The 15412-nt window shown below is 39.9% G+C and overlaps 2 protein-coding genes across 2 annotated transcripts in view; both read left to right on the forward strand.

The window, feature by feature from the left end:
• The window catches only part of col7a1l (collagen type VII alpha 1-like), a gene marked incomplete at both ends in the record, with an annotated part of 47110 nt that extends 44027 nt beyond the window's left edge, over window positions 1–3083 (forward strand). The window contains 5 exons of the mRNA XM_079454386.1: window positions 29–106; window positions 213–266; window positions 358–406; window positions 1198–1389; window positions 2887–3083. Coding sequence (XP_079310512.1) covers window positions 29–106; window positions 213–266; window positions 358–406; window positions 1198–1389; window positions 2887–3083 — 570 coding nt within the window. The remainder of the gene's footprint in view (window positions 1–28; window positions 107–212; window positions 267–357; window positions 407–1197; window positions 1390–2886) is intronic.
• A 3797-nt stretch (window positions 3084–6880) lies between these two features.
• copg2 (COPI coat complex subunit gamma 2) lies at window positions 6881–13691 on the forward strand. Its single transcript, XM_079454437.1, has 23 exons — window positions 6881–7039; window positions 7798–7850; window positions 7924–8004; window positions 8136–8207; window positions 8288–8367; window positions 8594–8669; window positions 8840–8932; window positions 9204–9290; window positions 9367–9524; window positions 9621–9754; window positions 9864–9931; window positions 10020–10208; window positions 10368–10463; window positions 10603–10846; window positions 10959–11034; window positions 11159–11262; window positions 11508–11633; window positions 11800–11868; window positions 11955–12266; window positions 12351–12448; window positions 12533–12671; window positions 12826–12924; window positions 13093–13691. The coding sequence occupies exons 1-23, from the start codon at window positions 7003–7005 to the stop codon at window positions 13221–13223; spliced, it is 2622 nt and encodes an 873-aa protein (XP_079310563.1). The 5' UTR covers window positions 6881–7002; the 3' UTR covers window positions 13224–13691.
• Window positions 13692–15412: the final 1721 nt, after the last annotated feature.

The raw sequence follows: 15412 nt of genomic DNA on the forward strand, positions 1-15412 counted from the left end.
GAACATGCTCTGTGATGTATCTTCCCAGGGAGAAAAGGGGAAGCGAGGCAGAGGAAAGGCCTGTCAAAGGGGATCCCCTGGACTTCCTGGTCTCAGAGGCCTGGATGTAATAAGGCATCTACACACACTTAACCGTATACTCCACTCTATGCAACAGTATCCATTCACAATGTCTCTATCTAAAATTTCGATATCTGGTGTGCTCCATGTAGGGGGAAGTGGGAACCTTGGGCACGAAGGGTGAAAAAGGCGAGCCAGGACTCAGTGTATGCTTACAGTGTTTTACTATGCTGGATTGCAGATTTATTATTTATTGATGGTTATCTTGGACTTGGTTTCATTTTCCTTTTTGTTTAGGTGGAGCATGTGAAGGAACTAGTGACAAAGGAGGTGGTTGACAAGTGTGGTATGTATGTATGTGTAAAGTATGCTAAAGTGTGTGTGCGAGTGTGTGTGCACTTGTCTGTGTGCGTGCGTGTGTGTAGATATTTAGCAATATTTTGAGGGACAACGGTCCCTACTAACATAGTAAAATGTCATGGGAATCAATTTGGACATTTTACTTCTCCTCACTATAGATAAAAAACGTACATGTCACCCAAACTATGTTTTTCTTCAAATCCAATGTTGTGCGTGTTCTTTTGAGGGTTAGGTTTATGGGTGGAGTTAGAGGATAGCAAATATCATTAGTCTGATATGAAATCAATGGAAATCAATGAAAAGACTTCTCTAATGTAGAAAAACAAACGGGTGTTTGTGTGCGTTTACAGTCCTGCAAAGAACAACTACTGAACACACAAGTTCATGAAAGTCATACACTTTACTGCTGTCCATTCAAGTAAAATGATGACAGAATATCTAAAGGAGTTTTATTAACATGTGTGTGTGGGTGGTTAGGGGTGTGTGTTTTTGTTTGGAGGCCCCTGTTGTGGTGGCCTCAGGACTTCATGGGTTCCACCATCTGTTGTGTTCTTGTGGACTGTCTCACTGAGAAACAACTCAGTCTCAAACAAATTTGTATCATCGACTAAATCACAAACCACACACTAACCCCAAAACAATCTTTTTGTGTTTTTATCAAAGCACTTCCAAAAGCTAAATGACTAAAGGGCTTTCTTCATAATTGAAATAAATAGGCGATAATGATAACCCAATGTAAATATGCATAAAGCGGGCATGTTATGTTCTTCATCAAAGGTAAGGATTATCTCCTTGTGGTGAACACAAACGACCCAGACGATGGTGGCATCCTGAGAGATGAGATATCTGCCCATCCTTTCATGCACACCCTTCCGAAAAAGTGGGCTGAAGATATGGAAGATGAAACCACCCCAGTTCATCACGCTGTTTCAGATTCAGAGCCAACATTAACATATGGTAACATTGCAAGTAGGTATATTCCTGTTTTGTTTGAATCAATATGTTATGTTATAATGTCTAGATGGCGAGATTTACGGTTGAAAACACAATAAAGACGGCAGTAATATGTTGACCCTGAGATTGTAGAATTGAACGCGGGTTCTAATTTAAAATAGTTGAAATGCACGCTGCAAATTGATAAACTGTAAATAATGGAATGTAACAGCGCCAAATGAACGTTAGTCCTGGAAGCTAATCTTATTATGTTGAGATCTGGCATCTGTGTAGATTTGTTCAGTCATCCATAAGCATTATTCGGTTCAAAACAGGAAATGCTTACAGGAAATAAATACGGAGTCAGGCACAGAGGTTCTGCATGGTCCAATGGATCAGCGGAGACTTCTTTGTATTATTTTAAGACACTGCGTCACACGGGATATATATCGCATGGAAAAATCTGCATTCTTTTTTTCACAATTACAATCAGGTACTATTGGACCGAGATGTATTGCTTTAAAATTTGCAATGAAATGTCAGTCGAAGTCTCCAAACCCCGTAAACAAACCAACCAGTATTCCATCTCCTGGTGAAAGTGGTTCACTATTGTATCCTGCTGCTCCGTAAAAACCTTTATTGCTAGATCATGTTGATAAGTGCATTTTCTCTGCATTTCAGCATGTGGCTCAAATGGCAGGCCTTATAAAAACACTTCCGCTATGTTGAACTTGACCGGCACATCTGCTTTGATTATGGCTGTGGCTGTCTATTGTTGTCCTTGTGTTAACTGGAAAATGTGGATTTAATAAAAGGTTTTCTATTGCACTCAGGGGCCAACGCTGAGAGAGATGGAGAAGGAATTAAGAGGAGACGTTCACTCAAAGTCCACACAGGTAAAAGAGGACAACATTGTCCTCTGCTGACTGCTGCTCCCAGTGCTATTAATGAGTTAATTTAGCTACAAAAACTGCTCGCATAGGCATTAAAGTCAAAGATTTAGCCCAATCCTGGAATGAAAAGGGAATTTTTAGGTACGTGTCCGGGAAAGTGGTCTAAAGTGGTGCACTGTAGTAGTCCTGGCGTCAAAGCACTAAGCATTAGACGCAACCAAGATTATGCTATGCTGGTCTATTTTCCACTGTCTATTTCTGTCACATCTTAAGTTTTAAAAAAAGATGCTGATAGTACAGAAACAGGCAGATGAGACCAGAATGAATCCACCGATCAAAAAAGCATTTAAATGATTATTCTGCAAGTGTGTTTGTGTGTGTGTGTGTAGACTTGTAATGTTCAAATGCGTACTATATATGTGTGTGTGACACTACAAGAAATACAGGAAAACCAAGATTAAATTTAACCAAATTTAAAAAAAGGATGCAATCATTGATAGGTAATCAACATGACTTCCGCCCTTCAAGTGGCAAATAACCCTTAATAGCTCACGGCCATATTTAAGCACCCAGTTATGAATCTGTGTAGTTAAAGAATGCTAAGCGACTGATTATGTAATGCTGCCCACACTGAATGCAGACCCGGCCGCTGATCCGTGCCTTGAAACCATGTCTGAGGGACTCTGCACTGAATACGTCCTGCTCTGGTACTACTACGCAAATTCGGGAGAGTGTCGACCCTTTGTGTACGGCGGCTGTGGAGGAAACAGGAATCGCTTCAGCTCCAAACAGGACTGTCAGAATCGATGTGTTCTGGGCAGGAGAGGTAAAGAGTAAACAGTGTCCAATGTGGGTATTTCTAAAGATGCTGGCAGTAAAGATAATAAGCCATTCATATCTTTCAGAAGTGAAATCCTTTCTATTATAGTTCATCTTTAATTCCAATTTTCCTTATTCCTACAGATGTTGGATTCTGATAATGGAAGATGTGCTAATAACTCATTTTTACAGTCACCTAACAATTATCCTATACTAAAAATGCTATTTATGTACATTTTTGACATATGTATATTAATTCTTATCAAAATTGTATATGCCAGAAACAATTGTCTGAAACTTGTATCTTGTTTAATCTACAATATGTTTGCATTTTACTTGTATAAGAAACTGTTGCACTGTTTTAGTGATGACTACTGTTTTTATGCCTGATCTCCATGTCCTTGACTTTTTAAGAGTTTAATGCACTATTAATGTGATCATTCACCCATAAATAAAAATGGTGTCATTACTGCTCATCCTTATATGACGACGGAATATTCTGTTTTGGATTAACTGTCTCTTTAAGAAAGGGGTTCACCATTTTGCACTAATGGCGTTGTTATAAAAATTTTATGGTTACACTGACTGACTTTTAAAAATATTATATGATTCAATAAAAGTGAACGAATACACAGATTTTTGAATGGGCTGCTTGGCGCCTTCGGGGGCAGGAGGATGTGTGGTATGCATGTGGGTGTGTGCGTGAGAACATTTTAACATCGTGACCTCTGATTTTGGAAAGTGCTCTCTGAGCTTGGGCCTGTGTTGTGTATAAATGCTGCCATATTGGCTTTTCTTCAACCATGATGGTCGAGTCGTGTCTGGACAGTGTCTCCCGGGGGCAGGCAGAGAACGTGTGTGTGTTCAGAGCAGTGGAACTGACTAGCTTCATTTGTGGGTGGCTTATATGATCATTTGTTTTGTGTGTGTGTGTGTGTGTGTGTGTGCGTCTGTATCCTCCCTCGCTATTTTTACTTTTTTTTTATTTTACCTCTCTTTACACTCTTTTTTCAGTCTTCACGGCTCTACCCTCCCTGACATTTACTGTTTTCTATATTCTCTAACCAAGCTGCTCTCAGTTTGTATCCCGATGATTTTGGGTCTTTACATATGTCCCAGCTATGGGGGGCCGTTTAACAGGCTGTCGTCCAGTTTATGGCACATTGAGAAGACTGTGGTACAGAAGTCGGGGGACAGGACAGGACGCTCTTTACAGTTTGTCTTAGGGAATTCCTGAGTGAACTTTATAATGTACACTGTCAAGATTCCCTTTAAGCCAGCAGTCTTTCAACTTCATGAGAAATAAATACATTATCGTTCAATCCAACTCACAATGTTTCTATGTATAAAGGTTAATGAGGCTTAAGAGCTTTTGATGAAAGCAAATTAATCATTATGCTCATTATAAGAAAGTCAATAAACTCAAACTTAAGAGCAGTGAATGGTCACAAACTCACAATTAACAATGAATCACATTTGATATTGTTATTAACCCTGAAAGCTAATTAAACAGTATAACAGAATCAAACGTTTCTACACGTGCATTATTCGCGGCTGAGCTCTCCGTGGTGCTGAAATCCCATTGTGACGCTTGTGAGTGAGCTGAAGATTTGTTTGATATTTTCCATCTCGCTATGTCAGGTAAATTACACTCCATATTAGCTCATCACGTCCATCAAATATTAAACACAAAGTAGGCTATCTATTTAATACGGCGACAGTAAACGCGCCTCGGGAGCACGAACGCATTAATCACCGCCTCATTTTACTGGGAGGATCCCGATTAATGACAGACATATGACGTTATTGCTGGCGTACGACTGCAGCGTAATTGGACTTATACTAAATGAATCCACATCCAATGGGCAAACAGTCCACGCAGATATCAATGCTCTGTATATGAGCAGCCTGGTAGATATCAAAGCATTTCCATTATTCGTATAATTCAGTGTGACATTAAGTCGAGTTGTTAAGCTGCTCGCCTTTTTATAACATTTCGGATTCAAGATCCCAAAGTTCTGGTGGTCCTAACAGTGCTTTACTTTAGAAAACTCTCTTCAACCAAACGGTGCAGGTAAGATCTTGTGTACTTTTGCAACCGTAACATTTCCGAGCTATAATTGCGCATATGCGTGCCAACAACACAACAATAAAGTTTATTAAGGCAAGTTTTCTTTGAATCATTACGCATGTTTGTTTCTTCAAAGAACATAATATAATGTTTGTCTTCTGGTTGCTGTGTTGTGCTAAAACGAATAACGTACATATTATCCTTCGTCTCCATTCAACAGGGCACAACAATGTGGCTCGCTCGAATCCTCCTCGCTCTCGCAATTCTTTGCGCACCCGTTTCCAGTCTCTGCATACCGACATACGACACCGAGTCCAACTTTCTCTGCAACAGCGAGATCCTCTCCGGTACAACTGACGGGCAACCCACACAGTCCCTGCTGGACACTTTAAACCTCCTGTATAAGTCCGCGCACGTGCTTTCCTCCGAGGAACCGCGCGAGAGGAGGACAGTACCAGCGTCCAAATACAGATTCCTGAGCCAAACGCAGCAGAGGAGTAAACTGTACCGCAACAGTGCGAAGAGTGACAGACGCAGTCAGGTCACTCTCTCCCTAGATGTTCCTACCAATATCATGAACATCCTCTTTAATATCGCCAAAGCCAAGAACCTGCGCGCGAAGGCAGACGACAACGCGCGCCTACTGGCGCAGATCGGGAAGAGAAAATGAACTGTTGGTAGTGTCATTAACTTGACTGTGTTTTTTTGTAACCAACGGAGGCATGTTATCTCTCATTTAATATCATTATAATAAATGTATTTGAGTGGCATAGCAACTTTAGCAATATTGAAAATCAATGGGACTGGTAGGAGATATAAAAAATGTTGTGTAAATGGTTTTGGAACGCACAGCTGTTTGATAGCAGTATTGTTCAATTGGTTCAAATATATCAATTATAAATCCCTCATTTTCAAGGATAGCCAATTTTAAGCAGTTCAAAAATAAATTGTTTTAAAATGATTCTGTAGGCTGTTGCATTGAGGGTGGTGTGATTTTTGAAGGCAAAACAATGCTGAGACTTCGAATGGTCGAAACGATTGGATTATCTTGTTGAGGATCACGCCGGGATTCATGACATCCTGCAGCATGCTCATCTAATTTAACACAGACATTTATGACCCAAGTCTACAAAATAAGTCTACTTCTTGTTAGAAAACTACAGCTCTTTATCAACTAAGATATACGGAAGGGGTGAGATGTGCCTAAATTCTGAAAACTTTGGGTTGATCGGCAGTTGAATATTTTTGTACTGAAAATCATTATTTTTCGTTTAATAAATAAATGCAAATGAAAACTAAATGTCCCTTTGAATGTCTTTTAGTATTTATATAGGCAAATAGCTATATGCGAAATTAGTTTTGGGAAGTGGAACATATACAATCTTAATAGGTAGCTTGTAAGTCTTGGTATTTAAGATCATTGAAACAATGTTTAAATGACTGGTATTAGGAATACACAAAAACAATATAAAAATATAGTGTAATTATATACAGGATCACAATTTATAAAAATGATTAATACATAATATGCAATGAAATTATATAAAACTGCGTGTGTGCGTGCGTGTGCGTCTTTGAAAATTAAAATGTATGATACTGTAAACACGCACAAATAAATGTTTATGATTCAAGTTTTTTTAATAAACCTCAAAAATCGTGTTTGACTATACAAATCTCGAGTAAGAACCAAACCAACGTCATCAGTTTTACAGACTTTTAAATGTTGACTTTTATTTTGAAGTGTGATACGCTTTGCGCCATCTTTCTGTCCGCCAGCTCACGGCATACGTCACACCGGTTGACGTGGAGGAAGAGTGCGAATGACTGTGTGATCGTCTCGTCCACTGCTCTCAAACATTCCGCAAAATGATCAAGAAGTTCGACAAAAAGGACGAGGAGTCCGGTAAGATCTTCATAAAATACATATTGCTGTATTATAAACATTCCATAGTTAATGACGTATTTGCAGCGTATGTTGGCTGGCTGTTATGCTAGGGAAGAGCGTATGCAGGCCATAGCGCAACATCTTTTCACGTAACATAAAGGTTTAATTCGCGTGTCTTATTTTTGTACTCGTTTTAAAAAGGAGACATTCATCGGCACCAGTTGTATGGTTCTACAGAGACCAAATAACGTTAGAGTGGGTTTTTGTTTCAGGATTTATGGGTTTATGAAGCGCCTGCTGTATTTACATACACGTCTTAAATTCGCCGACACGTCAGTTTAGATCCGACCTTTCCCGAGTCTTTTCTCGCCACGAACGTTGATATATTGCGTTATTTTCTGATTTGATCAAAATGACGTTGATAAATTGACAGCAGTGAAAAACGACGTAACGTATGTCCTGGCATAACAACACAATACGTAAAACACACATGTGAAATGAAACTGCTGTTAAGAAGGTCCAACAATTAGCTTTTTGATTGCTTTGAAAGAATTGTATATGTTTGGTATATGCGATTGATGCTCGACTTTTTGGATAGCGTTGTGTAGATATAGCTTACACGACCTCTGTTATAACTTGGTCCCCGTGATTAGGACATCAAATGCAAGATTTAACTTCATGTTTTTGTAAGTTAATAAATTACCTTATTAAATCTGAATACAGGCACACGCCCTTTAAATGATTGACAGCTCTGTTCTGATGTTCTTGATGTTTAGGAAGTGGCTCGAACCCCTTTCAACATCTGGAGAAAAGTGCTGTACTGCAGGAGGTGAGTTTGATTCCTAAAATATATTAAACATTTCTTATTAGTGCTGTACATGACTGAGAATTTTGATTTCAAGGCTCGGATCTTCAACGAGACGCCCATCAATCCAAGAAAATGTCTGCACATCCTGACAAAGATCATCTACCTGCTCAACCAGGTCAGATCTTTAATATTAATCTTTTTCCAGCTGCATTTATGTGAAGATTACAGTTATATGTTTACTGTATAGCATTTTTGTGCTCAATGTCCACTGTTGTTAATGCCCCACTCACTTGTATCATTTGACAGGGTGAGCACTTTGGAACAACAGAGGCCACTGAAGCCTTTTTTGCCATGACAAGACTGTTCCAGTCCAATGACGTAAGAAACTTAAAATACATCTCATTAAATGTTTTTATGTAATATGCTTTGTATGATAATTTCGCTTTTTCCACATTTAGCAAACCCTGAGAAGGATGTGTTACCTGACCATAAAGGAGATGGCAAACATCTCCGAGGATGTGATCATTGTTACCAGCAGGTATATGGTTTGCAGTGTCTCTGTGTTTTTTTTCCATATCAGAGTAGTTAAATTATTTATTTTTGGTCAATTAAAATAACACAGCTTTTTTGTCCATACAACGATGTGACTTGTTTGTAAATCATAGTTTATGTGTAAAAGCTCTCATGCAAATTCTCTTATCTTCACTCATTCTGCTGATATGCTCTCTGTTAAAGATGCTGACTAATGTTGTTTTGTTTCTCAGCCTGACTAAGGACATGACCGGTAAGGAGGATGTGTACAGGGGTCCAGCTATCAGAGCTCTGTGCAGGATAACTGATGTGAGTCTTAACTGTGAGCCAACTCCTCTGTGTACAAGAGACTTAATTCACAATGAGTGAGCCTAAATCGTGTACATGTACTAAATTAGAATGGAAATGTTGTGGCTTTGTCAGCAATGGTCCTAGTATGCTAGTGTGGTAATTGGGACCTCTTCCATTCTTTCCACCAGACCACCATGCTGCAGGCTATTGAAAGATACATGAAACAAGCCATAGTGGATAAAGTGCCCAGTGTCTCCAGCTCCGCTCTGGTCTCTTCACTGGTAAGATCCTATTCTTGATTGTTTAAGGGTTGTTTTATGACCACCCGTTAATGCCTGGTACTCACATCCCCACTAAAAAACTGGCAGTCTTGCCTTTAACTTAAAAAGAGTTGTCACTGCACATTAAGCAGAGATGATACAAATTTTAGCAAGGGGAAAAATGACTTACCTTCCCCTTTATAACAGTTTATGTATTTAGAAGTGTTTCAATGCATTGTGATGGGTAATGGTTTACTCATAATAAAATAGTTGTTTGCTTTTCATACTTCAGCATATGGTGAAGATGAGCTTTGATGTGGTGAAGCGCTGGGTTAATGAAGCTCAGGAGGCAGCTTCAAGCGATAACATCATGGTTCAGGTTGGTAAGCACTGCTGTCTTCTGTATTCTGATTGTCTTTTGTGCCTATAATACAGCAACATCTTTCTCTCCATAGTACCATGCTCTGGGTCTTCTATACCATCTGAGGAAGAACGACCGTCTGGCTGTGACCAAAATGCTCAATAAATTTACCAAGTCTGGCCTCAAGTCTCCATTCGCTTACTGCATGATGATCCGTATCGCCAGTAAACTGCTGGAGGAAACTGAAGGAGGGTATGTCACGTGTGTTGACGTTCTCAGGCTTAAGCTAGCCTATATTGAAAGTTAAAAATAAATACAAAGAGTGTTAATAGTACGTTGCTTTAACAGGCATGACAGCCCACTGTTTGATTTTATCGAGAGCTGCTTGAGAAACAAACATGAGATGGTGGTTTATGAAGCTGCCTCCGCCATTGTCCACATGCCTAACTGTACCGCCCGTGAGCTGGCACCTGCTGTCTCTGGTCAGTCTCATGTCGTCCTTTCTTTAACTTTAGCTCTTTTTAACATTGTTTTTGTCACACCATAAAGAAAGTCCTATATATTTTCAACATCATCTTTGTCTTTTTGAAGTTCTCCAGCTTTTCTGCAGCTCTCCCAAGGCAGCCCTGCGATACGCAGCAGTGCGGACCCTTAACAAGGTCAGATTTCTCTTTCCGTCAGATGTTATTTACTTATTAGTATCACCTATTATAAGGGATCATGTTTTTATGTCAATTTAATGAAAAGGTGGCGATGAAGCACCCATCTGCTGTGACCGCTTGCAATCTGGACCTGGAGAACCTGATTACTGACTCCAACCGCAGCATCGCCACCCTGGCCATCACCACTCTCTTGAAGACTGGCAGTGAGAGCAGCGTGGACCGCCTCATGAAGCAGATCTCCTCCTTCGTCTCTGAGATCTCTGATGAATTTAAGGTGACTGAATCTCTCTTACAGTGAATCTTAACAAACACCTGTTCTTTTTGTCTGATTTTGTCTAGTCAAAGAAATGTTAAGTTGCACATAACGTAATGTTTCAGACACATGATCCAAGTGCACTTAAAATACATTACTTCTTATCTTTCTGTTTCCTAGGTGGTTGTGGTCCAAGCGATAAGTGCCCTTTGCCAAAAGTATCCCAGAAAGCACGGTGTGATGATGAACTTCTTGTCCAACATGCTGAGAGATGATGTAAGTTCATTCATAGGAATTCGTTCTTCTGTGGAAATCCTGTAAATCCACAGTATTGTACTTGGATTTAGACGTAGTGTTCATTTTATCCTTAAAATATGTGTAGATCAAATTGTTTAAATAGTTTTTCTTTCTATAGGGTGGTTTTGAGTACAAGCGAGCCATCGTGGACTGTATCATCAGCATCATAGAAGACAACCTGGAGACTAAGGAGACAGGCTTGGCCCATCTATGTGAATTTATCGAGGACTGTGAGCACACGGTCCTGGCCACCAAGATTCTCCACCTGCTGGGGAAGGAGGGTCCACGCACCCCCACCCCCTCCAAATACATCCGCTTCATCTTCAACCGAGTGGTGCTGGAGAGCGAGGCTGTGCGTGCAGGTGAGTTTTTGTTGCACAGTATGTTTATTCAGATTTTATATAGACTGGCCTGAGCTTAGCTGTGTTAAAAAGCGTAATCTGATCGGACTCTCTTCTTACATTTTCCTCAAAGCCGCCATCAGCGCTTTGGCCAAGTTTGGGGCTCAGAATGATGACTTGTTGCCCAGCGTGTTGGTCCTGATGCAGAGGTAGGCCTTTAATGACAAAAAAAGAATGTGTTAAATGCATATCTCATTAAACTGAGCATTAAACCAGTTAGGAGCGCATTAATTGATAGGTTCAAGAACACAGCATGTCTTTTGTATATGGTAGGTGTATGATGGACAGTGATGATGAGGTTAGAGACAGAGCTACGTTCTACGTGAATGTTCTCCAACAGAAGCAGAAGGCCCTGAATGCAGGTTACATCTTAAATGGTAAGAGTTTGTGCTGCAAAAGCTGCTTTATGTGTATTTCTGATTTAGTTGACATGAGTGATTTGTACTATTATGGTCATTTAAAAGGAGACATACTCATACTGTAACTTTTTTTGCACGCCCAAAAAGAGTGTTGCATTAAATGAAGCCGTAAAACATATTAAAGTAAGAATGTTGGGAGACCCCTTTACAGCAATTGTATTGTTTAATACATGAAAAAGATTATTGGATCTGTTTGTTCTCAGGTCTGTCTGTATCTGTTCCTGGACTGGAGAAATCTCTCCACCATTACACGCTTGAACCGTCTGAGAAAGGGTTTGACATGAAGACTGTTCCCTTGGCAACCGCACCCATCTCTGAGCAGAAAACAGGTATAGATGTGTGTGAATACTACCTGAACTCCCCAAAAACTGAGCATGATCCAGTGCAAGATATTTTCGTATTTGTATGTTCTTATGGAAATGTATGATTTTCCGTGCAATCATTATTTGTCCTGTGATCGGATATTCATCTTAACGTCAATTTCTGGTTTGCCAGAAATCACACCTGTTGCAACAAGCAAGTTACCTGAAAAGCTTGCACCTTCACGCCAAGTTATTTATCAAGGTAAGAAGAATAGACCTAGCAAAATCATGTGTGGGGGATATATACCATGTGTTTCATCCACCATACATTGTTTTTTGCCCCTTTAGAGCAACTTGCAGCCATTCCAGAATTCAAAGGCCTGGGACCACTGTTCAAATCTTCCGAGCCGGTTCAGCTCACAGAAGCAGAGACCGAGTATGTGGTCCGTTGCATCAAACACACTTTTACAAATCACATGGTCTTCCAGTTCGACTGCACAAACACGCTCAACGACCAGCTGCTGCAGCGGGTTTTGGTTCAGATGGAGCCTTCGGAAGCCTACGAGGTGCTGCATTCCGTACCGGCGGCCAGCCTCTTCTACAGTCAGCCCGGCTCTTGTTATTGCCTGGTGCGGTTACCTGAGGACGACCCCACAGCAGGTCAGACACTCGAATAAAAGTGTGATTTACCTTGTGAAGTACATTTAGCTTGGTACAATGTAAACATTTATTTTTTTCTCTTAGTCTCTTGCACGTTCAGCTGTACGATGAAATATCTGGTCAGGGACTGTGATCCTAACACAGGAGAGCCTGACGATGATGGTTATGACGACGAATATGTGGTATGTGATGTGAAAGTGCCATCAGATAAAAACAAATACAAGAATCTTGATTTATTGACTCAATCTTTTGATTTTATTTGTCAGCTGGAAGATTTAGAGGTGACAGTAGCTGACCACATACAGAAGGTATTAAAGCCAAACTTCGGCGCAGCTTGGGAGGAGGTCGGAGACGAGTTTGAGAAAGAAGAAACATTTGCTCTGGCTACGGTCAGAACTCTAGAAGGTGAGTTGATGTTATTAATGTCAGTTACCTTTAAAAGGATCTATCAAAAGAAGAATATCAGAAATGTTTGTATTGATATGACATATGGATAAGTTTTGCATTTGGAGTTGCTGTTCTTTGTGTATTAAAGCATTGAATGTTTACATCTTAACAGAGGCAGTAAATAACATCATCAGCTTCTTGGGCATGCAGCCCTGCGAACGGTCCGACAAAGTTCCTGAAAGCAAGAACTCTCATGTTCTGTTCCTAGCTGGTACACACAGTTTATCAGTATTTCAATTCTAAGTTGTCTTGTAATATAAATGCTGTACATATTTGGATCACTAACTTTTTTTTAACTTCCTCCGCACATAGTTTGAATGACTTAGACTTGATATGTGGGTGATTTGAACTGATATTATGGTCGTATGTCTTTCTTAAGGTGTTTTCAGGGGAAGTCACGATGTGCTGGTGAGGTCGCGACTGGCCCTGGCCGACGGGGTCACTATGCAGGTGACGGTTAGGAGCACGGATGAGAACGTGGTCGATGTCATTCTGGCATCTGTCGGCTAAATGAGCGACCTGGTCACATGCCAATCGGTCTTGGTCAATGTACTTTTATATGTCTCTTTATTAGCTGCGCTCCCCTAATACATGGAGTATATGTGATTTAACATTTAAACTTTCTCACTACCATCTCTCTGTGGCTCAAGACAGTTTGAGAAAATAAAATGAAAGTAATGGCACTCTTGAAAGACCATGTTTATAAACTTGACCTGTTGTTGGTTCTGCATCGGAGAGATTTTTTTGAATATTGTGCCACTTTCAATTGTGGAAAGATATCTTGACGTGATTTTTGTTTCTCTTGCATTCAAGTTTGTTTGGCATAATGACCGCAGTTGTGGGAAACGAATATTACAATGCATTACAATAACTTGTTTATCAATAAAACGGTGCAAAGCAGGATGACGTCTTTTTTTTTTTCCAAACAAGACGGTTCATAAACACATCTTTCATTAAACAACATTTGAGATTTAAAGTAAAAGTGAGTTATTGACAATTTAATCATTAATATTGAATCTAAATGAACTCTCTTCGTGATGATTATCATGGTCATTTGATACAATACTTGAATAATACGCATGACTGATGAATGATAGCATGTCCATGTCTACACAGACAGAAAGAGGAGAACAAGATATGGAAAGAGAGAGTTTGCTGCAGAGCGTAAGAGACGGTCAATGAGCTGTCTGTCACATGCAGACTCCTACAAAATAAGCTTAATACTGTACAAATAATTGTATAAAGCTATATACAAAGTAATGTTAGTAGAGAAGAGATTCATAAATATATTCTTCACATTAGGGTACGGTAGGTGGCGGTATGGCCCTGTTAAGCTCACAAAACTGAATCTAGAAGCTTAAGCGACCAAGTGACTTTTAGACGCAGCAGTTCATATACTTTAACTTATATTGTTACCAAAAAGTGAAGTCGACGCTCCAATGCCGCAGTGGCTTAGTGGTAGCGCTTTGGTGCTTTGAACGTGAAACTTGAAGTTTGAACCCAAAAGCATTTTATTTTTTTTACCAATATTAAACCGGGATTGTTACCAAAGATTTACATTATCACATCACTTTTGCAGTGGCTTAGTGCTAGAACTTTCATGCTTTGAACGTGAAACTTGAAGTTTGAACCCAAAAGCATTTTAGCTTTTTTTACCAATATTAAACAGTGATTGTTACCAATGATTTACGTCATCACATCACTTATGCAGTGGCTTAGTGATAGAACTTTCGTGCACTACACGTGAAAGTATTGGTTCGAACCCCCTACATTTAAGGTTCTTTAGGAATATGAGACAATGCAGGGATTGTTACCAAAAAGTAAGCACGACACTACAATGCCGCAGTGGCTTAGTGGTAGAACTTTCGTGCTTTGAACGTGAAACTTGAAGTTTGAACCCAAAAGCATTTTAGTTTTTTTTACCAATATTAAACAGGGATTGTTACCAAAGATTTACGTCATCACATCACTTTTGCAGTGGCTTAGTGCTAGAACTTTCGTGCACTACACGTGAAAGTATTGGTTCGAACCCCCTACATTTAAGGTTCTTTAGGAATATGAGACAATCCAGGGATTGTTACCAAAAAGTAAGCACGACGCTACAATGCCGCAGTGGCTTAGTGATAGAACTTTCGTGCACTACACATGAAAGTACTGGTTCGAACCCCCTACATTTAAGGTTCTTTAGGAATATGAGACAATCCAGGGATTGTTACCAAAAAGTAAGCACGACACTACAATGCCGCAGTGGCTTAGTGGTAGAACTTTCGCGCTTTGAACGTGAAATTTGAAGTTTGAACCCAAAAGCATTTTAGTTTTTTTTACCAATATTATACAGGGATTGTTACCAAAGATTTACGTCGTCACATCACTTTTGCAGTGGCTTAGTGCTAGAACTTTCGTGCACTACACGTGAAAGTCTTGGTTCGAACCCCCTACATTTAAGGTTCTTCAGGAATATGAGACAATGCAGGGATTGTTACCAAAAAGTAAGGTTGACGCTACAATGCCGCAGTGGCTTAGTGATAGAACTTTCGTGCACTACACATGAAAGTACTGGTTCGAACCCCCTACATTTAAGGTTCTTTAGGAATATGAGACAATGCAGGGATTGTTACCAAAAAGTAAGATTGACGCTACAATGCCGCAGTGGCTTAGTGGTAGAACTTTTGTGCATTGCACGTGAAAGTATTGGTTCG

Source organism: Barbatula barbatula, assembly GCF_947034865.1.
Source record: "Barbatula barbatula genome assembly, chromosome: 4".
In the NCBI taxonomy this organism is placed as follows: Eukaryota; Metazoa; Chordata; class Actinopteri; order Cypriniformes; family Nemacheilidae; genus Barbatula; species Barbatula barbatula.

Excerpts from the sequence above, each read along its gene's own strand:
- copg2 (XM_079454437.1), top strand. The coding sequence starts at position 7,003 with ATGATCAAGAAGTTCGACAAAAAGGACGAGGAGTCCG. Across the intron at positions 7,040-7,797 it reads CAAAAAGGACGAGGAGTCCG|GAAGTGGCTCGAACCCCTTT; the intron begins GTAAGATCTTCA and ends CTTGATGTTTAG. Across the intron at positions 8,208-8,287 it reads GACTGTTCCAGTCCAATGAC|CAAACCCTGAGAAGGATGTG; the intron begins GTAAGAAACTTA and ends TTCCACATTTAG.